At 48.0% G+C, this 23,184-nt stretch overlaps 1 protein-coding gene across 4 annotated transcripts; it reads left to right on the forward strand.

Moving 5' to 3' along the window:
* The first annotated feature begins 870 nt into the window (after positions 1–870).
* LOC148774244 (zinc finger protein 549-like) lies at positions 871–12,385 on the forward strand. Of its 4 annotated transcripts, none has more exons than XM_088830355.1 (5): positions 871–1,269; positions 2,096–2,134; positions 2,546–2,672; positions 5,473–5,558; positions 11,303–12,385. In XM_088830355.1, exons 1-5 carry the CDS (start codon positions 1,237–1,239, stop codon positions 11,444–11,446), a joined length of 429 nt encoding a protein of 142 aa, XP_088686481.1. In that variant the 5' UTR covers positions 871–1,236; the 3' UTR covers positions 11,447–12,385. The 4 variants fall into 4 exon arrangements, with proteins under 4 accessions (XP_088686481.1, XP_088686482.1, XP_088686480.1 ...); XM_088830356.1 differs by lacking the exon at positions 11,303–12,385 and adding an exon at positions 7,329–10,002 and having other exon boundaries at positions 878–1,269; XM_088830353.1 differs by lacking the exon at positions 11,303–12,385 and having other exon boundaries at positions 952–1,269; positions 5,473–10,003.
* The last annotated feature ends 10,799 nt before the right edge of the window (positions 12,386–23,184 follow it).

The raw sequence follows: 23,184 nt of genomic DNA on the forward strand, positions 1-23,184 counted from the left end.
ACGGTGCCCACTGCCCGTGGGCTGACAGTTACTAAGGCAGAGAGCAGGGGGGCGCAGGAGCCCAACGAGGCACTTCCCTCCCCGGCCCGAGTCTGCGTTTCCTCCTTTTCACTCAAGGGCTGAATTCCGACTTTCATGAGCAGTCGCCAGGGGGCGCCCGCGGAGCCCCGCTAGCTGCCTTGGAGGCTTTCCGAGTGGGAGAGCGCGGAGCTGCAGGGACACGCCGAGGGCCTCCAGACACCACAGAGGCTCCTCCGTTCTTCAGGCTCCTCCTGGGAAGGGTCAGCCTGGAGCCCCCAGAAGGTCTCCCCCGGCCGCTCTGGGCTTCAGGCACGGGCTCTCCCAGGACGAAGGTCCGCACATCCTCCCCCTTCACAGAGGTCAAGCCCAGACCCCGGCCGCTGGCGACCAGTCCACGCGACTCTCCGGGAGCCGAGTCCACCCCCGCCCCCCGACGCCCCTAGCAGTCTCAACTTTTCGCCTATGAAGCCAAATCCCGATCTTTTCCAGGAAAGCCCCCCAGGTGGTTCAGCCAAACCCGCCGCCAACCCTGATCCGGTCAGATCACGAGCCTGTTTTGCGGTCAGGGGTCTGAGAAGGGTGGGAACGGCTCCCACTCCGGGGAGAGACCGAGGACGTTTCACAAAAGATGCGGATGGTGTCTCCCTTCAACCCCCGCGCCCGGGGAGACCTCCCACGTAGCTCAGACCACCCGGATCCGCGTAGGGGGTCCAGATGTGAGGTCAAAGCGTCGCCGGCCCCTCACCCGGACAGTTCCCGGGAAAGCCTCCGTCCCGGCCCACAGGGAGACCGCCACCCAGGCCACAGGGCTCTGACACAGCCTCCAGGACTCCGCGATCTCGGGGTGGGCTCCCGCTTCCGTGGCTGGTGGCGCCGTGGGAACTACGTTACCCACAATGCCGGACGTCGGGCCCATGGCATGTAGCCAATGAACGCTCGGAATCAGCGTGTTTCCGCGACCCGAGGATCTGGGCGGGACTTCCGGCGCCCCTGTGGCGGCGGTACGTACGGTGACTGCTCAGTGTAGAGCTGCCCTAGGAGACCTTTTGGAACGTGGACGGAGGCTGGGGGATGAACAGAGCGAGGAGCCTCTAGAGGAGAGGTTGTCCCCACAGCCCAGCGGCGAGTCTGCAGGGCTGCGGCTGTAGATGATAATTGTACACGAGTTCCGTCTCTGTCGCCTGTCACTTAAAACCCCGCTCCTCTCAGACTCCGATGGCGGCCGCCGCGCTGAGGGACCCGCCTCAGGTAAACGTTCGACCTCCGGGCCCTCACAGTCCTCACCCCACCAGACACTAAAGCCCTGAGTGCGGAGCGCCTGCTCGCGTGCCCTCAGACCGGACCCCCGAGTCCAGGATGGTGAGGTGGTCGTGGGTGGGGCCCTGTGTTTTATAGACAGTGTGATGACGCGTGGGAGAGGGTGACAGGCGGAGGGACCGGCTTATGTAAATTCGCGGAGGATCATTCCCGTTTGGAATGGGAAGAGGAGTGTTCCTCTCAGGACGCAGGAAGCCATGGAAGGTTGTGAATACAAGAGGCTCACGGTGTGAGTTAGGCTTTTCAAGTTTTCCAGAAGTTGCTCAGGTTTAGAACAGACTGGAAAGGGGATGTACAGGGAGGTTGACTGTTTATCCAAGATCACACAGTTGTAAGAGCACTGCAATGGCAAGCCACTCCAGTACTGTTGCCTAGAAACTCCCATTGATGGAGGAGCCTGGTAGGCTGCAGTCCATGGGGTCGCTAAGGGTTGGACACGACTGAGCGACTTCCCTTTCACACATTGGAGAAGGAAATGGCAACCCACTCCAGTGTTCTTGCCTGGAGAATCCCAGGGACGGGAGAGCCTGGTGGGCTTCCGTCTATGGGGTCACACAGAGTTGAACACGACTGAAGTGACTTAGCAGCAGCAGCAAGAGCACTGCGGTCTCAGAGATAATGAGATACTCATTATACTCAGAGATACTGCAGTTATCTCAGGTCACCTTGCTCCGGGGCTAGACAGAAGTAGAGGGAGGGCTGAGCCTACTGAGCCTGCCATGGTTACATGCCTGTAATGACCTCCCTCTTCCCACAGACTCCCATGAGGACAGAAGTGCTTAGGGACTCTTCAAAGGTGAGCAGAGGATGTTCCAGGCCCTCAATGGTCCTGACCTCACCCGTTGTCTCTGGGATTCCTCCAGTCCATGGAACTGGGCACCCTGAAGAAACCCAAAGCCCACATTTGGTTATCTCTGGGAGATACAATTCAGGACTCCAGGGGAATTACCTGACAAGAGGATGGATGTCCTCATGCCAGGCTCAGAGTTTAGATGGTGTCTCCCTGCCCATGTGCCTGTAGTTGGTGAGTAGACAGTGATCTTGATACCATGAGAGGAGAGCAGGTACCTGTGGCCCCAAGGCATGATATTTCCTTCAAGGTGGGGACACTGGGAGGAGAGTTAGCAGGGGATGGATGTCTGGGTGAAGGAACTTGGAATCCTAGGAGAGAAATTGATCATGGAATGATCTGTCCCCATCATGGCAGGGCTATGTGACCTTTGAGGATGTGGCCATTTACTTCTCCCAGGAGGAGTGGGGGCTCCTTGATGAAGCTCAGAGACACCTGTACCACAAGGTGATGCTAGAGAACTTTGCACTTACAGCATCGATGGGTAAGGCCCTCACTCCAGTGTACTGATTTGTGTCGTACTTTCTATCCCCCAGAGGCAGCTCTGCTCTTTCCATAGTCAGACCATGGGCTCTGCTTACTTTGCCACTTTCTTGGCGTATGTGGTGTGGGTGCCACTGCTGAGCTGAGTGCACTGCCCCAAGTAGTTTTAAGTCTGTTGCCCAAGCTTGCAGGTAAGGCTCTGGGATGTAGGAATTTGGCAGTCAGCCTAAAACAAGGCATCTTACCTTGTTTACCTCACCCTGGCAGGATGAACGTCCCAGGTGTCATGACACCTGGTGTCCAAAGTCCTGATTCAGTAATTTTAACAATATGTATATAATATTTGACAAAATGTATATATGATATATAATGGGAAATAGATGGAAAAACAGTGGAAACAGTGTCAGACTTTATTTTTTGGGGGCTCCAAGATCACTGCAGATGCCGATTGCAGCCATGAAATTAAAAGACGCTTACTCCTTGGAAGGAAAGTTATGACTAACCTTGATAGTATATTAAAAAGCAGAGACATTACTTTGCCAACAAAGGTCCATCTAGTCAAGGCAATGGTTTTTCCCGTGGTCATGTATGGATGTGAGAGTTGGACTGTGAAGAAAGCTGATCGCCGAAGAATTGATGCTTTTGAACTGTAGTGCTGGAGAAGACTCTTGAGAGTCCCTTGTACTGCAAGGAGATCCAACCAGTCCATTCTAAAGGAGATCAGTCCTGGGTGTTCATTGGAAGGACTGATGCTAAAGCTGAAACTCCAATACTTTGGCCACCTCATGCGACGAGTTGACTCACTGGAAAAGACTCTGATGCTGGGAAAGGTTGGGGGCGGGAGGAGAAGGGGACGACCGAGAATGAGTTGGCTGGATGGCGTCACCGACTCTGTGGACATGAGTTTGAGTGAACTGCGTGAGTTGGTGATGGACAGGGAGGCCTGGCGTGCTGTGATTCATGGGGTCGCGGAGAGTTGGACACGACTGAGCGACTGAACTGAACTGAATTTTTAGTGATGTTATGTATGGGGTCCTGATGGATGGGATCATAGCATTCAGTTCAGTTCAGTTCAGTTCAGTCGCTCAGTCGTGTCCGACTCTTTGAGATCCCATGAATCACAGCACGCCAGGCCTCCCTGTCCATCACCAACTCCCGGAGTTCACTCAAACTCATGCCAATCAAGTCGGTGATGCCATCCAGCCATCTCATTCTCTGTTGTCCCCTTCTCCTCCAGCCCCCAATCCCTCCCTGCATCAGAGCCTTTTCCAGTGAGTCAACTCTTTGCATGAGGTGGCCAAAGTATTGGAGTTTCAGCTTTAGCATCAGTCCTTCCAACGAACACCCAGGACTGATCTCCTTTAGAATGGACTGGTTGCATCTCCTTGCAGTCCAAGGGACTCTCAAGCGTCTTCTCCAACACCACAGTTCAAAAGCATCCATTCTTCGGCGATCAGCCTTCTTCACAGTCCAACTCTCACATCCATACATGACCACTGGATAGCCTTGACTAGACGGACCTTTGTTAGCAAAGTAATGTCTCTAATTTTTAATATGCTATCTAGGTTGATCATAACTGTCCTTCCAAGGAGTAAGCATCCTTTAATCCTAGTAATCCAACACGAGGCACCTTTCATTTCTTTCTTGCTTTCTTTCTCGTATCTCTAGTTGATGTGAATTGGAGCTACTCTCTAGTTGTAGTAGATGGGTATTTCCTTGTGGTGGCTTCTCTTGTTGTGGAGCACAGGCTCTAGGGCATGTGTGCTTCAGTTGTTGTGGCACATAGGCTCAATGGAATCTTAGTTCCAAGACCAGGGATTGACCCCACATCCCCTGCATTGCAAGGCAGATTCTCAACCACCAGACCACTGGAGAGGTCCCTAGCCTGTGATTTTCTTGATGTTGTAGTGTTCTTATTTGGCTTTGGTGTAAGGGTGATACTGGCTTTATAAAATTAGTATTGATGTGTTCCCTCCTCTTCAGTGTTTTTTTTCTTTTGAGCATTGGTATTAAATGTAATGTTTCCACTTTCATTTATAATTTTGAGTCCTCTCTTTTTTTATTACTCTAAAAGGTTTGTCAAGTTTATCTTTTCAAAAAAATCTCTTAGTTTTCATCTTTTCTATTGTCTTTCTAGTCTGTTTTATTTATTTTCACTTTAATCTTTATTGTTTCCCTTCTTCTGCTAACACTGAGTTTAGTTTGTTCTTTTTTAATCTCTGAAGTGTGAAGGTAGGATTTTTTAAAAAAGATTTTTCTTAGTGTATGTATCTGCTAAAATCTTCTCTTTTAGAACTACTTTTGCTGTGTCCCATAAGTTTTGGTATTTTGTTTCCATTTTCATTTATCTCAATATATTTTTTTATTTCCCTTTTGATTTCATCTTTGACTCTTTGGTTGTCAAGAGTAAGTTTAATTTCTACATATTTGTGAGTCTTCAATTCTACTCCTGTTATTATTTTCTACTTTTATCATATTTTGGTCAGAAAAGAGATTTGATATGATTTCAGTTTTCTTAAATTGGTTAAGACTTGTTTTATAGCCTGCTCTATGATCTAATCTGGGGGATTATCCCTGCATTCTTGAGTAGTGTGTATTTTGCTGCTGGTTGATGAAATGTTCTGTATATGTCTATTAGGTCTATTTGATTTATAGTGTTCAAGTCCAGTGTTTCTCTAGCCATGAAGGTTTTTTAAGATATCGAAATGTCATATTATACAGAAAGTTAAAAGAAAAACAAAACATGATGAATACTATTCTACCATAATCAGCATGATTCACAAATATTTCTCTTCTTTCAGTTTGTTTGCATGAAACAGAGACTAAAGAGACACCTTCTGAGCAAAACGTTTCTCTAGAAGCTTTGTCACAGGTCGGGACTCCAAAGGTAGGTCCATTCACCGAGAATGCTTGCCCCTGTGAGAAATGTGTTCCAATCCTGAAAGACATTTTGTACCCTGCTGATCTACCAGGGCAGATACCATACTTTCCTGGGGCATCTGCAAACCTACAACAGCTTCAGAAGTATTTCAGTACAGAGAAAAGTGACGTGGATAAGGCAACATTTGTAAAGAGCTGCATAGTCCAGGTGTCAGGGAATCCCTTCACCTATAGGAAGGTTGGAATGGACTTACCAGGTACATTGGTTCTCCTCCAGCACCAGATTACTTCTAATGGTGAGAAACCCAACAAAATCACAAAGTTTGGGGAGACTTTTAAAGGTAGAAAAAGTCATTACAAGTTGCATGAATGTGGGAAAGCTACCAGCCACAAACGCAGTCTTGTTTACCACCCAAGACTCTCTGCTAGAAAAAGAGTTTATGAGTTTAGCAAATATGGAAAAGCCATGCACTGTAAGTACTCACTTGTTCAGCTCCAGAGAGTCCACACTGGAGAAAGGTCTTATGAGTGCAGTGAATGTGGAAAATCTTTTAGGCAACGAGCCACTCTCATTATACACCAGAGAGTTCACACTGGAGAAAGGCCTTATAAATGTGGTGAGTGTGGAAAGTCCTTTAGTCAGTGCTCCAATCTTATTGAACACTGCAGAATTCACAGTGGAGAGAGGCCTTTTGAGTGTGAAGAATGTGGGAAAGCCTTTGGGTGCAAATCCAATCTTGTTCGGCACCAGAGAACCCACACTGGAGAAAAGCCTTATGAGTGCAGCGAATGTGGGAAATTCTTTAGACAGAGCTTCACCCTGGTTCAACATCGGAGAATTCACACCACAGCAAGGCCTTATGTTTGTGTCCAGTGTGGGAAATCCTTTAGCCAAAGAGCCACTCTCATTCGACACCAGAGAGTTCACACTACTGAAAGACCTTATGAGTGTGGGGAATGTGGGAAAGCTTTTGGATCGAAATCCAAACTTGAGCGACACAACAGAAGTCACACTGGAGAAAGGCCTTATGAGTGTGCTGAATGTGGAAAATCTTTCAGACAGAGTTACAGCCTCGTTGAACACCAGCGAATTCACAGTAGAGCAAGGCCTTTTGAGTGTGGCCAGTGTGGGAAGTCCTTTAGCAGAAGAGCCATCTTCACTAAACACCAGAGAATTCACACTGGAGAAAGGCCTTATAAATGTGACGACTGTGGGAAATCTTTTAGTCGAAGCACAAGCCTTATTCAGCACTGCAGTATTCACACTGGAGCCAGGCCTTATGAATGTGGGCAGTGTGGGAAATCCTTTAGGCAAAAGTCTGTTCTCATTCAACACCAGGTAGTTCACACTGGAGAAAGACCTTATGAATGCAGTAAATGTGGCAAATCCTTTAGCCAACGTTCCAGCCTCAATCTCCACCGAAAATTTCACACTGTGGAGCAGCCCCATGAATGCAGGAAATATGAGAAATTCTTTACTCCAAACAGCTAACATTGTTTAGCACCAAGAAATCCACGAGAAAGACCTTAGACCTGAAGGAATGTGCTCTCTCCTTGTTCATTATAACAGCTCTAGACAGCTTTTGTAAGCGAGCCATCTGCCTGAAATTGAACCTCATACTTGCAAACATCTAATGACTTGAAATTCCAAATGAGTTCCAGGTGTCTATGAGGCTTACAGGAGCTACATTCCATGTTCTGAACTCCCCAGGGCCCTCATCAGAGTTACATCACTGCCAGTTTCTCTGGTAGAACCCATCTCACCTCTTCCTTGCAGAGTATTTCATCGGTCACCCTGATGTGCTGACACAAGGCTGATGTCTGTGTGCCCTAATGTTCCCTGGATGAAATATTGAGTAGTGTGTGCCCTTACATTTTCCTATTTCAATTGATTAAGTATGAATCTGACCTTCGAATTCATTGGTTTCACTTGATACCTATGGTTGGTTTTCCTGCCTCCAAGTCACCAGCTGGGAATTGCTCCCTGTTGCTCTGGTTTGTGCAGCAATAAAGGTCTTATTGTTTAATCTACCTTTAATCTTGGGGTTGTATTCACTGTAGGGGTGGGTGGAAAACAGAACTGGCCTATTTGTTTGAAAGGATGGACAGCTTTCATGGGTCCTCAGCTTTGTGTACCTCAGCAGGGACTATATAATGATAGGAGAGTATAATTTTCAATCCAGTTTTGACCTAATTTGAATTCCTCCTCAAGGTCTCTTAGGAACTAAAGCAGTGTTTTGTTTAGTTCCTAAATGTGTGACCTGGAATATATGACCTAATGTGTGACCTGGAAGCTTATATACTGTGTGACCAATAGGTTCCCCCTGGGGCTTCCTAGGTGGCACAGTGGTGAAGAACCTGCCTGCCAATGCAGGAGACTCAAGAGATGCAGGTTCGATCCCTGGATTGGGAAGATCCCCTGAAGTAGGAAATGGCAACTCACTCCAGTATTCTTGCCTGGGAAATCCCGTGGACAGAAGAGCCTGGCGGGCTATAGCCCATGGTGTAACAAAGAGTCAGACACAACTGAGTGACTAGGCAACACAGCACATGTAGGTTACCCTGAGGAAGGGTTACTTGTTCCAGAAAGCTCCAGGGCCTTTGTGAATGCCATGAATTTGTTTTCATATTCCCAGAGGGTATTCCTTAATGCTCAGCACTGTTGAGGGGAAGCTTTCCACCAGGTTCTACAAAGGAGCCAAATGTCCTGAAGTTCATAATTCTGTGGACTAGTATCCCTCCTCAGACATCAGGATCTAGGTTTCAACCTTAACTGGTACTGAAATTCTGTTGTTGAATCACTAAATCATGCCCCACTCTTTTGCGACCCCATGGATTGTAGCCTGCCAGGCTCCTCTGCCCATGGGATTTCCCTGGCAAGAATATTGGGTTCCTGTTTCCCCCTCCAGGGGATCCTCCCAACCCAGGAATTGAACCTGAGTCAATTACGTCTCCTGTATTGTCAGACAGGTTCTTTACCACTGAGCCACCAGGGAACCCCCTGAAATTCTGGGTGTGATTAATAGTCATTGGAGGAGCCTGCATCAAATTAAATGGAATGTGCCTCTTCTCATGTGCATCCATAAATCTTCAGTGACTATAGCTGTGTGGAACTACAGCCCTTCCAGAGCTGTGTATCTCCTGTAGCTGAATTTATTGTTGGCAAAGTAATCTAAAGGTTTTGTGAATCCCCATTGTCTTTCTGGGCTGGCCACCTCCAGGTCATTGCTGTACAGACAGGGAAATGAGAACAGAGAATGGAGATCCTGTTGTCCAGGGATATGGCTTTTATGGTCCATCCAGTGGTCCTGTTGTCCCAGACTGGAACAGCCTCTGTTGCTTGCCAGTATTTCCTGCACTGATTCAGGGCTACCCTTCTCCAGGAATGGGAAAAATAGAGTGGAGTCAGTATTGAGTTCAGAGAAGGCAATGGCAACCCACTCTAGTACTCTTGCCTGGAAAATCCCATGGATGGAGGAGCCTGGTAGGCTGCAGTCCATTGGGTTGTGAAGAGTCGGACACAACTGAGCGACTTCACTTTCACTTTTCACTTTCATGCTTTGGAGAAGGAAATGACAACCCACTTCAGTGTTCTTGCCTGGAGAATCCCAGGGACGGCGTAGCCTGGTGGGCTGCCATCTATGGGGTCACACAGAGTCGGGCACGACTTAAGCGACTTAGCAGCAGCAGCAGTATTGAATTGTTAAACCTTCTGGTTTCCAGAAAGAGTGGGAAGTCCAGGTTTTTGGGTTTGTTTCTTTTTTTTAATTTTGAGCCATTTTTAAAAGAAATTTTATTGAGGTATAATTGACATATAGTATACATATTTAAGGTGTATAGTCTGAAAATTTTTGCTATAATATAAAGTCATAAAACCATCAGAATCACGATGATGAACACAAACTTGATTTACCTCATGCCCTTTTACAATCTCTCGTTCTCCTTCCCAAGCCTATAGGAGGCCACTACCTTCAACAATAACTTAGTTTGTGTTGTCTAGGATTTACGTTTATCCATCTATCTGCTAATGTGCAGTTGGGTTTTTCCAGTTTGGTGTTGTTAGAAATAAAGTTCCAATGAACATAAGCATACGGTTCTTTTATGAATATGTGTTTTAGTTCTCTTGTGCCTGTACTTCAGAATATGTGAATTGCAAACTGCCAAATTGTGATCTAAACTGGTTGGATCCTTCTGTGTTCCCATCAACAGTATATGAGAGCTCCTGTTCTTCCCCATCCTGCCATACTCTTAACTGTAGTTCTCTGATGTTTCATGATGTCAAGCACTTTTTTCCTGTTTATTTGCGACTTGTGTATCTTCTTCAATGACTGTTAATACCAGTTGCTTCTTTTGAAATGGATGTTGACTGATGTTTTCCTTTTTTTTAATAAATAAAAGACATTTGTCCAACAAAGATGTGTTGGAACTTCATTACTCCTCCCAGTGATGTGTCCTTTTTACTAAAAGGAAATACTGTTTTTGATGCTATGAGAGAGTCAATTCCTAGGCAGATTGATAAGAAGTTCAGGGTTCCCAAGTAGGAGAAAGGGGTTTGGGGCTCTTGAAGTGAAGATTGGGGGGTCTGGAATTCTCAAGGAGGAGAAAAGGACAAACATTTTTGTTTTGCATTCCTTCAGTTCAGTTCAGTCGCTCAGTCGTGTCCGACTCTTTGCGACCCCATGAATCACAGCACGCCAGGCCTCCCTGTCCATCACTAACTCCCAGAGGTCACTCAAACTCATGTCCATCGAGTCGGTGATGCCATCCAGCCATATCACTCTTTGTCGTCCCCTTCTCCTCCCGCCCTGCCAGGGTCCAGCCTTGGCAGAGTCTAGGGATACCCTCAGGATGAGCGGCATTGGCGAGAAAAGAAAGAAAAAAAAAGCAAGTCAAGTCTTGGTAGAGTGCAGAATCAAGACTGCTTTATTTTTTATATCAGTGCTTATATACCCTAAAACCAGCAGTACTAAAAAGGGAGAAGGGATTGTCTTGATAAAATTGTGCCAGGAATGCCGTCATAGACCATCTTCTAGAACAGTCAGCACCTTCACGCATAGCTTTCAAACAATGGGCTTTTAAGACATCAAGGCCACAAGGCATGAGAAAATGGCTTTATCTGTGAAGAAGTTCCGTTCCGTTCCGTTCAGTTGCTCAGTCGTGTCCGACTCTTTGCGACCCCATGGACTGTAGCCTACCAGGCTTCTCTGTCCATGGGATTCTCCAGGCAAGAATACTGGAGTTAGTCAATTGTAAAAACTATTAGCAAGCCTTATCTTGGGAGTCTCATTTCTGCGCAAACTTTGTGACTCCCTAGGAAGTATGGTATCTGTTTTGGGCTTTACCCCCATATCTCTGCAGAAACAATTTTCTACATTAACACTATATGCTTATTCATTTTGTTGTAAACCATTATCTCTATGTATTCCTTTAGTGTATTCCCAGGCACACCATGGACAGGGGGCAGAGAGACATATCAGCAAGCACTGGTATGTGACCTTGAAGGCCAAGAGTCTCATGAGCTCCCTCTGGATCTCGCTTTAAGGGGCCCTTCTAAACTCATGAAAGGCTTTGTATCTATATTGCTTGTGAAATGCTTAGGCCTATTGTTAGCGGACTTAGTTTTATGCCGGGGGCGCTTTGTGCAGTCCTGAGCATTCCAAATTCTAAATTGACAATTATAACCCCAACAGGGCCAGAAGAATCAGGATGTTCTATGTAAAAATATTTTCTTCATTTCTGGCCTGTTTATAGGGCCCATACACCCTCAGGGACTGTATTGCTGCCATGCAAAGGCTTCAAGGGGGATATTTGAGCAGGAGTCAGAAGAATTCTTGGAAAGCACAGAGGACTACCAAGCATCAGAAGAAGAAAAGACGGAGGCCCGGGAGTAGATGATGGGGTGGCCCCAAGAAATCCCTGGAGGTATGGACGGCCTTGCATGCCAGCTCCTCAAGCCAAGACCTTGTCATGGGCGGGGTCTCTCTTGTCGGCTCCCGACACCGCCCCCAATCTTTCCCAGCATCAGAGTCTTTTCCAGTGAGTCAACTCTTCGCATGAAGTGGCCAGAGTATTGGAGTTCCAGCTTTAGCATCAGTCCCTCCAATGAACACCCTGCATTCCTTAGTCTTCGTCAATTACACAGCTCAGTTTAAACTCTGTACTAGGGATTACACAACAACAATGTATCAGGCTGGAGGACAGTTTTTCCTTCCTGAAAACCTTCTGACTAATCCTGGTATCTTAGAATATATATTATGGGAGTGGAGGATCTTTCTATTGTTAAATTCTAATCTTGTTATCCTAAAATGTAAATTGTGGGAGTAGGTCTGGTAAAATTTTCACAAACTTGAGATATTCTTTTGATTCATTGTAATAACTAGTTAAAAGGTATACAACTCCATTGCTAACACTAGCAAGGGGGTACTCTTTCTGCCCCCTTCAGATGTCTATGTCAGAAGCTTTCTCTATCCCTTTTATACTTTAATAAAACTGTATTGCACAAAAGCTCTGAGCAATCAAGCGTTGTCTCTGGCCCTGGATTGAATTCTTCTTTTCTGGAGACCAAGAATCCTGGCGTCTTTTCGTGGGTCAGCAACAACCTTTCAAGAATATTTTCTCAAAGTTTTGGTGCTATTTATAGTTAACACAAAAAAGATCTTCAAGACGAAGATAATCACGATGGCGTGATCACTCAACTGGAACAAGACATCTTGGAATGTGAAGTCAAGTGGGCCTTAGAGAGCATCACTACGAACAAAGCTAGTGGAGGTGATGGAATTTCAATTGAGCTATTTCAAATCCTGAAAGATGATGCTGTGAAAGTGCTGCACTCAATATGCCAGCAAATTTGGAAAACTCAGCAATAGCCACAGGACTAGAAAAGGTCCATCTTCATTCCAATCCCAAAGAAAGGGAATGCCAAAGAATGCTCAAACTACCGCACAATTGCACTCACCTCACACGCTAGTAAAGTCATGCTCAAAATTCTCCAAGCTAGGCTTCAGCAATATGAATCGTGAACTTCCAGATGTTCAAGCAGGTTTTAGAAAAGGCAGAGGCACCAGAGATCAAATTGCCAGCATCCGCTGGATCATGGAAAAAGCAAGAGAGTTCCAGAAGAGCATCTATTTCTGCTTCATTGACTATGCCAAAGCCTTTGACTGTGTGGATCACAATAAACTGTGGAACATTCTGAAAGAGATGGGAATACCAGACCACCTGACCTGCCTCTTGAGAACTGTGTATGCAGGTCAGGAAGCAACAGTTAGAATGGGACATGGAACAACAGACTGGTTCCAAATAGGAAAAGGAGTACGTCAAGGTTGTATATTGTCACCCTGCTTATTTAACTTATATGCAGAGTACATCATGAGGAACGCTGGGCTGGAAGAAGCACAAGCTGGAATCAAGATTACCGGGAGAAATATCAATAACCTCAGATATGCAGATGACACCACCCTTATGGCAGAAAGTGAAGAGGAACTAAAAAGTCTCTTGATGAAAGTGACAGAGGAGAGTGAAAAGATTGGCTTGAAGCTCAACATTCAGAAAACAAAGATCATGTCATCTGGTCCCATCACTTCATGGGAAATAGATGGGGAAACAGTGGAAAACAGTGTCAGACTTTATTTTTTTGGGCTCCAAAATCACTGCGGATGCTGATTGCAGCCATGAAATTAAAAGACGCTTACTCCTTGGAAGGAAAGTTATGACCAACCTAGATAGCATATTAAAAAGCAGAGACATTACTTTGCCAACAAAGGTCTGTCTAGTCAAGGCGATGGTTTTTCCAGTGGTCATGTATGGATGTGAGAGTTGGACTGTGAAGAAAGCTGAGCGCCAAAGAATTGATGCTTTTGAACTGTGGTGCTGGAGAAGACTCTTGAGAGTCCCTTGGACTGCAAGGAGATCCAACCAGTCCATTCTAAAGGAGATCAGTCCTGGGTGTTCATTGGAAGGACTAGTGCTAAAGCTGAAACTCCAATACTTTGGCCACCTCATGCGATGAGTTGACTCACTGGAAAAGAGTCTGATGATAGGAGGAATTGGGGGTAGGAGGAGACGGGGACGGCAGAAAATGAGATGGCTGGATGGCATCACCGACTCGATGGACATGAGTTTGAGTGAACTCCGGGAGTTGGTGATGGACAGGGAGGCCTGGTGTGCTGTGGTTCATGGGGTCGCAAAGAGTTGTACACAACTAAGCAACTGAACTGAACTGAACAGTTAACACTCCCACAGTGCTTATACTTTTCAAGCATTATCTACCTTCTTAACATATTCTCTCTCACTTTCATAAGTCTATCCATTCAGTCAAATAAAGATGGCCCATTTTGTAGAATTTGCCCGTTTCTCTGGTGTATGTATCCCCATCCTGGCCAATTTCAAGTTGGCAAAACGATGTCACTAAACACGGATTTGGGAAGAGAGTGCAGTAGCACAGTATTGTATTTATACTATGCTGATGCAGTGTTCACAAATAACATCAAGAATATACAGGAGTAAAACATAGTAAAATAATTTGGAAGTGACGATTCTTGAGGATTTCTTACATTTACTGTTAAAATAACTATTGAAGTAACAGAATAGTCTTCTAATAAATTCTGTATATTTAAAGTGAACGATTTGTGTTCTGATACATGGTTAAGAACGTGAAACCAAAAGTTTCCTCTGCCTTTTTTAGGCAGCCACATCCATCCTGTCCTGTTGGCCTGAGGAAGGAAAGCTGAGGCGACAGACCTTAGAACAGACCAGGGATCCCAGCCCTGCCGTGGCCTTTGCAAGGCTCACTCTTCCCCAGAGGCAGGTTGGGCGTCACTGAACCTGTGAATTCGTCACCTGGAGAAGGTGGTGGAGGAGGGCCTGACCAGAGCCCAGTCTGACATTCCAGATCAAGGGGTGGGTGTGTGCTGTGGAAATTGAGGCCTCCTGGGACCGGCTCCAGCTTGTCATCTCAGTTTAATTTTCTAGCAGGAACCCGTCCCCCGACCTCACCTTCCTAGTTATTGCTGTAATTTATTGACAGTCCTAGTATTGCTTGTGCCGGGAGCGCGGGGGTGAGGGTCTGCTTCCACCGTTCGCACAGAATGAGGACTAAAATCAGAAATGGGGGTGAGGGTGCATTCCTTCTGAGACCAAGGCTTAAGCCGTCGGAGTCACTTACCTGTTTCCTCTGTACCTAAGACCCCGCGTTGTTCTGGCTCTCTCCCTGCACTGGGAAAAAGGCGCCCTCACCCAACCCCGCCCACCCCAGCCGGGGCGCAGGGGTGTGCCTTGACTATGTGTGAGAGTCCCTGGCGCTCTGCGTCGCCCAGTCTGCCCGGTGCTGCACCCTCCGCGGGGGCAGTCCCCGAAGCACTTCCATCTGTCCCCACTTAAACAAGATGTCCAGATTTGGAAATCTACGTCAGCAGGTTTCATGGAGTTCCTCGACGTCTTGAAAAGTGAAAGTGAAAGTCGATCAGTCCTGTACGACTCTGCGACCCCATGGACTGTAACCTGCCCGACTCCTCTGTCCTTAGAATTCTCCAGGCCAGAATCCTGGAGTGGGTAGCCTTTCCCTTCTCCAGGGAATCTTCCCAACCCAGGGATCGAATCCAAGTTTCCTCATTGGAGGCAGATAAAGAATCTGGCAAAGAGCCAGCTGAGCCACCAGGGAAGTCCAAGAATACTGGAGTGGGTAGACTATCCCTTCTCCAGCGGATCTTCCCGACCCAGGAATCGAACAGGGGTCTCCTGCACTGCAGGTGGATTCTTTACCAGCTGAGCTACCATGATGTCTTGAGAGCGGTCAATTTCAGGGGTTCACGGTATCCTAACAACTTCGTTGCTTAAACGTTCCCATAATAGGGAAGCTGCAAGGAGGCCGCAGAAATGCCGGGACCCGCCCGCCACCCCTCTATCGCCGCAAAGGTTTCCGTGACGTATGGGCTCATTCATAAAACGCTGTTATAAACAGAGGCGGCGGCACCTGGTTCTTGCCAACCGCAATGAGAGCAGCCCAGCCACGGGCGGAAAGGCAGAGACCGCGCGCCGCCCCCAGGCGCCGCCCCCGAATTCCTCCGGCCTGACACCATTTTTGGCGTCCTCCCGCTTTGCCTGCGCCGGCCGGACCAGGACAGTCTCTCTTGATGCCATTCCCTGGCTGACTTCCACCGGGGACTCTCCAGACCACGCTCAGGAAGGTTGGGCTAGCGGGGCCCGCAGCTTGGGGGTCACTCCTTCGCTGGGGAGCGAGGCTGCTCGGAACGCTGGACGTGCTGGAAGCGCGCGCACTGTTGTCCCAGTGAGAACGGTCCCTTCCTCGCTGGCTCTTTCTGAGCGCTTCGGCCCTTGGCTCGGTGGCTGGTGTCCGACGAGAGCCGAGCAAACGGGTGCCAAACGGACTCCTCGCTGGAGGCTGGTTCCCCGAGGGGACAGCAGAAAACGGCCGTCCTTCCTCCGCCGGACCCCTCGGAGCAGGCAGAAGGGGCGGGTGTGTGAAGTTCATTGATAAAAAGCGAGTTCCTTCAGGTGACTCTAGGGGGCTCCTGCGTCAGTGCAGAAGTCGGGTATGCTTGTAAACAACCCCTGCGACTGCGTTGCTATTTTTCCCTCAGTATCCCTGGCTCGAAAGGGGGCCCGATGACTCAGCTGGTAAAGAATCCGCCTGCGGATGCAGGAGACACAGAGAGGAAGTTTCCATCCGTGGGTCGGTAAGATGCAGTGCAAGGGAAAATGGCAACCCACTCCAGTATTCTTGCCTGGAGCATCCCATGGACAGAGGAGCCTGACCGGCTACAGTCCATGGGGATCAACACCTGTGGGTGGGGGGGGGGGGGGACATGCTAACAGACCAGAGGAGTGGGGGCACCCTAGATGAGTGCCTTTACTGGGGATCAGGGCAGTGTACACAGGCAGCAGCCATGAGGGGATTTCAGTGGTGGGCTGAAATGTCACTAAATCACAGGGGAAGATAAGGGCAGCTTGAATTGGGGCCACAACTGCATCACTCCTGTGTACCTGGCCCCCCAGGCGGGGTGCCTAGAGCCAGTCTGCGGGAACGCTGAGGCAGAAGAATATTTAACTTTAACTTAAATATATGATAATACAAACATACACTACTGTATGTAAAATAGACAGCCACTGGGAATTTGCTTTATGACTTAAGGAGCAAACCTGTGTTGTGTGACAACCTAGAGGGGTGAGATAGGATGGGAGGAGGGAAGTTCAAGCCAGAGGGGCCATAAGTATACCTATGACTGATTCATGCTGATGTATGGCAGAAACCAACACAATATTGTAAAGCAATTATCCTTCAATTAAAAATTTAAAACTTTATGTTACAAGGGTCTTAAAAGACAAGACGCAGAAAACACAACAGGGATCTGGATTGGCGCCTTCAGGAACATTCCATGCCTCGCCTCCTTTACTAGAGCCTCTGCAGTTCCTCCGCCAGCTCTTCTCCAGACCTCCGGGCCCCAGGGTCCTCTGGAGACACATTTCTCCCGGAAGGGTGCTGAAAAAGAACTACCCAGAAGCCTCTGCTCCGTTTGAGAGCGGTCGACTGATGACGTCATTGAAAGGGGCGTTGCCGGCTCGCGTAGTCAGAGGCGGGACTTCCTGCGCCGCCAGAGCGGGATTTTCGTGTTGAGGCTGGTGTCCTCGCACTCGCTAGGGTCTGTAAACGGGATTTGGGTTGCTATTTCCACTTCCAGGGGATCTTCCTGACCCAAGGGTCGAATCCGCGACTCCTGCATTGGTAGGCGGCTTCTTTTTTGTCAGTGATTGGGACACGGTGTAAAAGGGAGAGAACTGTCTGCTAGAATGCCCCTGACCCCATGCCACTGGTGTGGAAGGACTCGTAGGGCAAAGCGCACACCCCACAGTCCGGAGACCGTTCTGTATGTCGCAGCCACACCCCTTCCCGAGTATAGGACCTTGAGCAACTTTCCCTGCTGCCCTTGGCTTTTATTTTAAAGTTCCTCCAAGTGGATTGAAAGAACTAGAAAACGCGCATGAGATACCTGACGTATGTTCACGTGTCCAGTGCGGTCCAGGGAGCATCACTCTGGCTCTCTTTTCGTGGAGGTGCCTCCTGAGCCCATGTTGATGGCAGAGGCTCATCCCTGGGGGAATCTGACCCTTGGGCTTCCGTGTCCTGTATCCTCTATAAAGATAAGGACTGGGATGGGGGAGAACTTGCCTGCAGCACTTTGGGGATTGCTGTTCTGCTAGGACAGAAAAGGTGTCAGGACAGTCCAGGAACCCAGAAGGCCAAGGAATTTACCTTTCAGTTTACAGCCAGTGAAACTAGCTTCCCCCTGACAGTCGTGAATCTATCTTCCTGTTTGAGGTTCGGTTATATTTGAAAAGTGAGTCCGTTTAAATGGTTAGGTATGATGGTGTACAGGAACGTGGGTCCTTTTGGACATAAAAACACAAGAGGTCCTGGGTTACTGCACAGCCGTCGCCCTGAGTGCCCTCATCATAATCCTGATCACTGTCAGGACTTGTCTTATTTGTTACTTTGCCACCCACTTGACTCCCTTCCTCACTTTATTTCAGACTCACTCCCATTCGCAGTCTTGAGAGAGGCTTTCCCTGGTGCCCAGTCACAAGTAGACAGTCACTTCAGTCATCTCTCTCTGTTTTCTTGAGTTTGGAACCTTTAGGTCCCTCTGGCATGGCTGTTGTCGTTCAGTCACTCAGTCATGTCCTACTCTTTGCGACCCCACGGACTGCAGCACGTCAGGCTTCCCTGTCTATCATTAACTCCCGGAGCTTGCTCAAACTCATGTCCATCAAGTCGGTGATACCATCCAACCATCTCATCCTCTCGTCCCCTTCTCCTCCTGCCTTCAATCTTTCCCAGCATCTGAAATGATGGTGACTGCTTATTTAGTTGCTTGTTTAGGATCTCTTTCCAGCCCCAGAGTGTGAGCACCTGTTGCTGCTCTCTGCTAAGACGTAGAGCAGCTGAGCCTGTAAAAGGTGCTCAACAAATAGTTGAGTGAATGAATGGGTCTCCCACTCAGGTGCTCAGGTCACACTTATAATAGTCTTTGTCCCAACTATGGCCCACAGGGCTCTGCCCCTTGCTTACCTCCACACTTCTCCCCCTTCTGTTCTTCCCTTGCTCACAGCATTCATTCCTGCCCGGTGTGCAGCTTTTGCTCTTGCATTTCACTTTGTCTGATCCTGGATCTCTGCAGGGCTGTCTCTCCCCCGCTCCCTGTGCCTCAGTGTCTCCTCTTAGGATAGTCTTTTCCTGGCCGTTTTCCTTCTGACTGAGATACCCCTGGCTCCCACCTGCCCATCTTCTGGAAACTCTGCCATCTTTTGCTGAATGTTGAAATCTCACATCCTTCCTTAAATTTGAGGTTGTGACTGACTTTCTTTCCCTTCCTTCTTCCCTCCCTCTCTTCCTTCCTTTCTTTCTTTTTTCCTGAAAGGCATGTGGAATCTTAGTTCCCCAAGCAGGGACCAAACCTGTGGCCTCTAGTGGAAGCATGGAGTCCTAACCACTGGACCATCAGGGAATTCCCTGTGGCTGACTTGCTGGAGCTGCCTGGAGCTCAGGCCTCTGCCTGAGACACAGAGTTGATAATGGCCTTTCCCTCGAAGACTGTGGGGAATTAGTAAATGTCACAGAGGACATGGAGCACTTCCCTGTGCTGATCCTCCCACATCTGCCCTGTGAACGTGTTATTTTCTCTTTAGTTCTCAGAATCATGGCACGTTGGGAATGAACATAGTACTGATGGTGACACTGATGCTTGGAGAAATGATGAGATGTTGTGCCTACGGTCACACTGCCACAGTGTCAGACTTCAGACTCTTCATTTGAACCCTGGATCTCTGGCCCAGAGCAAGGGATCTGCAGTCACTTGAACGTCAGCGTGTGAAGCCCTCAGCCTGGGCAGGCGCTCAGACAGGGTGAGGGCAGCTCAGGTGCTGTCGCTGCTGTGGCCGGTGTTGGAATTACATCTGGAGCATTTTTCCCAGAGCCCTTACCTCTGCCGCCCAGACCTCGCGGAACACCACTGTCTGTGTCATCTCCCGTGGCCTCCTTCACCAGAGGCTTTCCTCTCAGCCACAGTTGCTTTATGTCCCAAGGCTGCCTCTGCTTCCCCCTTGAACCCGGCACAGAACTTGGCCATCGGCAGGCCTCATGGTTCAGGCCTGGGTCTCTGCAGCTTCACCAGCAACAGAGTGACAGGCTTGATCCCACCCAAGTGCGCATCACTGCTGCTGTGCTTGACTCGCCAGGTGCTGGTGACCTTCGGGGATGTGGCCGTGACCTTTACCCGGGAAGAGTGGGGACAGCTTGACCTGGACCAGAGGACCCTGTTCCGGGGGGTGATGCTGGAGACCTGCGGGCTCCTGGTCTCCCTGCGTACGTGCTCAGCTCTTAGACCTGTGCGGCCCCAGCTTCCTCTTGGTGTTTGGCTGATCAGAAGGTCATGGGAGTCACCTTTCCTGCTCCCCACGGGCCCTGCAGTTTGCTGGCCCCTCCTCCTCCTGCCTGATCTGTGTCTGGGATGGAAACAGTGTCCCTCTGAACACCAGCACTCATCCCGGCGCCCAGTACCCTTGAGCATCAGTCTGAGGTCCCTGTTCTTGACTCCTCTGCCGGGACACTGACTGACCCAACCTGGTGGGGTCATGTGTCCTCACAGCTCAGATAGTAGGGCTGTTCTCAGAAGGGAGGGGGGGGTCAGGCAGATCCTCATAGCATTTTTCATCAGTGCCACCAGGGATCTTCCTGACCATCACAGTCTCAACAGAGGTTGCCCCCTGGTTGGCATGACCCTCACGTGTGTCTGGGGGCCCTGTTGGGTTGCGTGGGGCAGTCCTTGGAGGGCCAGGAAGAGATTTCTCAGGAGGCTGTATATGCTTGGAATCATCAAATGACAGTTCAGACTCTTTGTCCCCTAACGTGGAATCAAGGGGCGGACACGTGAGTGGCACCACTGACAGTTATCCACAGTGAGGCACTAGGGAACACTTTTGCTTTCCGTCCCCATGAAGTGCTGATTGTGTAGAGGTCTTTCTTCTAATGGGAGTTGTGCTTCTTCTGCAAAAGAACGACTCCATTGTCCTGGAAGGTGACCCTGCCAGTCGGCCACTTTGTGCTCCTCAAACTTCTGAATCAACAGGGAGAGAATTACTGTGCTGGCTCTGGTGGTTGAGTATGATACCAGGAGCGAATTGGACTATACTTCCCACTGCTATTTGCACAAAGGAAGTGTGTGTCTGGAATGCAGAGGTCCCTGAAGGTGTCTTATTGTGACAATGAAAGTCAATGAAAACTATAACAGTCTAATTTATGCAGGACGACTCATAACCCAGACCCTTCAGGAATGAATGATTGGTCACCTACTAGTGAATAAAAAAGGAACATCTGAAGTGGTACTGTGATCTCTGCATGTGAATGAGGAATTCCCTCGTGGTCCGGTCGTTAGGACTCTGTGCTTTCATTCATTTGAATCAACCCCTTTTAAAAAATTTATAATTTATTTATTATTTTTGGTTGTGCTGGGTCTTTGTTGCTATGTGCAGGCTTTCTCTAGTTGCTACAGGCAGGGGCTACTCTAGTTGTGGTGCATGGGCTTCTCTTCTTGAAGAGCAGGAGCTCTAGGGCAAGTGGGCTTCAGTTGTAGCGCTCAGACTCAGTAGTTGCAACTCACAGGCTCTAGAACTCTGGCTTAGTTGTTGTGGCACACAGGCTTAGTTATTCCTCAACATGTGAAATCCTCCCAAACTAGGCATCAAACCTGTGTCCCCTGAATTGGTAGGTGGATTCTGACACTGCACCACCAGGGAAGTCCTTGAATCAACACCTTTTTTTTTTTTTTGAATCACCTTTTATGTCAACATTTTTTTTAATCAAATCTGAAAGTCATACTCTTTGATTTTGGATTAAAAGAAGTAACATCTACATTTATTATTTTGCAGCTGTATTTTCATTATTCTCATCATGATAGATTATGTAACTCAAGTTATTCATGATTTTATGGAAGAAAACTCAAGCTTGATAAACATATATGAACCTGTATGGACACGACTCCTGACTGGTGAAGGCAGTCATCCCACTAGCAGGGACCATGGGCAACTGGACATCAGTCAGGACGTGTGACAGGGAATACAGGAGAAGTCCACTCCGCACTGTCAAGCAGGGGCTGTTCTCAGATCTTACTGAACATTTGTGTGAAGTTGTCATTTCTGTCTGGAGGGATCCTCACCAGTTCTGCGCAGTGTTCCTTCCTGGGTTGGGGACTTGGTGAGGGAGGAGTGCAGTGTATCAATCTCATTATTCAGTTTATACTCAAGAGGTTTGTTCAAAATATTCACAGTAAACCTGATTTTTATACTACTTAAGGTTGTAGGAAATATAACCAGTGTGATGAAAGTAAGTTACAAAAGTAGAAAACAAAGCAAAATAAGGGAAAAAGGAAAGAACCAGGAGTCTTGATAAGAGTCCCAAAATGAAGTTAAATAACAAAGATATATCAGTAGAATTTACTGTGGAAATTAGGGCGTTTGCATAAACCTGAGTCTGACAACTGTGACATTGCTTAGGTTATGGATCGCTCCACTCAGGGAGTCACAGGCAGTAATGACTGATAACTTCCCCTGATCATATAGGTTCTGTGAAGACAGAAAGGTTCTAAACTAAATGCCCCCCTTCTCATTGAGTGTAGGGTGATGCCATTCTTCAAAAATATCTGGCCCCAATTTTTCTGTTTAAAAAAATTATAGATGGGATGTCATTGAGATAAAACCAGAGTAAGGCTGAAGATAGAGATAGATAAACATGTGAGATATTTAAGGGGGTTTCCCAGGTGGTTCAGTGGTAAAGAATCTGCCTGCCAATGCAGGAGACCAGGGTTCAATCGCTGAGTCGGGAAGATCCCCTGGAGAAGGAAATGGCAACCCACTCCTAGGTATTCTTGCCTGGAGAATCTGAAGGACAGAAGGAGCCTGTCAGGCTACAGTCCTTGGGGTCACAAAAGGTATAAGCACGCATGCATATAGGTAGATGATAGATATATAGGTAGGTGATGGATAGATGATAGAAGAATGGATCCATTTTTACAGGTAAGGAATGGAAGCCGAGGCCCCAGGAGGGTAGAGAGTGTTGATTACTATGAGAAAGAGAACATCCATGTACTTGAGATGCAATGAACAGCCTTCCACTAAGGATAGAAATTTAGAGACACATCATTAAAGGCTCCGTAACATAACATGCCCCAATCAACAGATACTACACAGACCCTAGGACTTCTCAGATGGCTCAGTAGTAAAGAATCTACCTGCAATGCAGGAGACATGGGTTCGATCCTGGTCGGGACGATCCCCTGGAGGAAGGCATGGAAACCCACTCCAGTATTCTTGCCTGGAGGATCCCATGGATAGAGGAGCCTGGTGAGCTACCATCCATGGGGTCATACAGAGTTGGACACAGCTAAAGCAACTGAGCACATATGCACACAGAACCTAGGTGCTGACCCAGACTGGGAGCTCATCTTCATCTTATTACTGACAACCTACCTCATCTTGACAGCTTCCCTCATGACTCAGTACTCTGCCTACAATTCAGGAGACTTGGGTTCGATTCCTGAATCGGGAAGATCCCTGGAGAAGGGAAT

This window comes from Moschus berezovskii, chromosome 22 (assembly GCF_049115385.1).
Source record: "Moschus berezovskii isolate FMDL1 chromosome 22, NW_MosBer_1.0, whole genome shotgun sequence".
Taxonomy (NCBI): Eukaryota; Metazoa; Chordata; class Mammalia; order Artiodactyla; family Moschidae; genus Moschus; species Moschus berezovskii.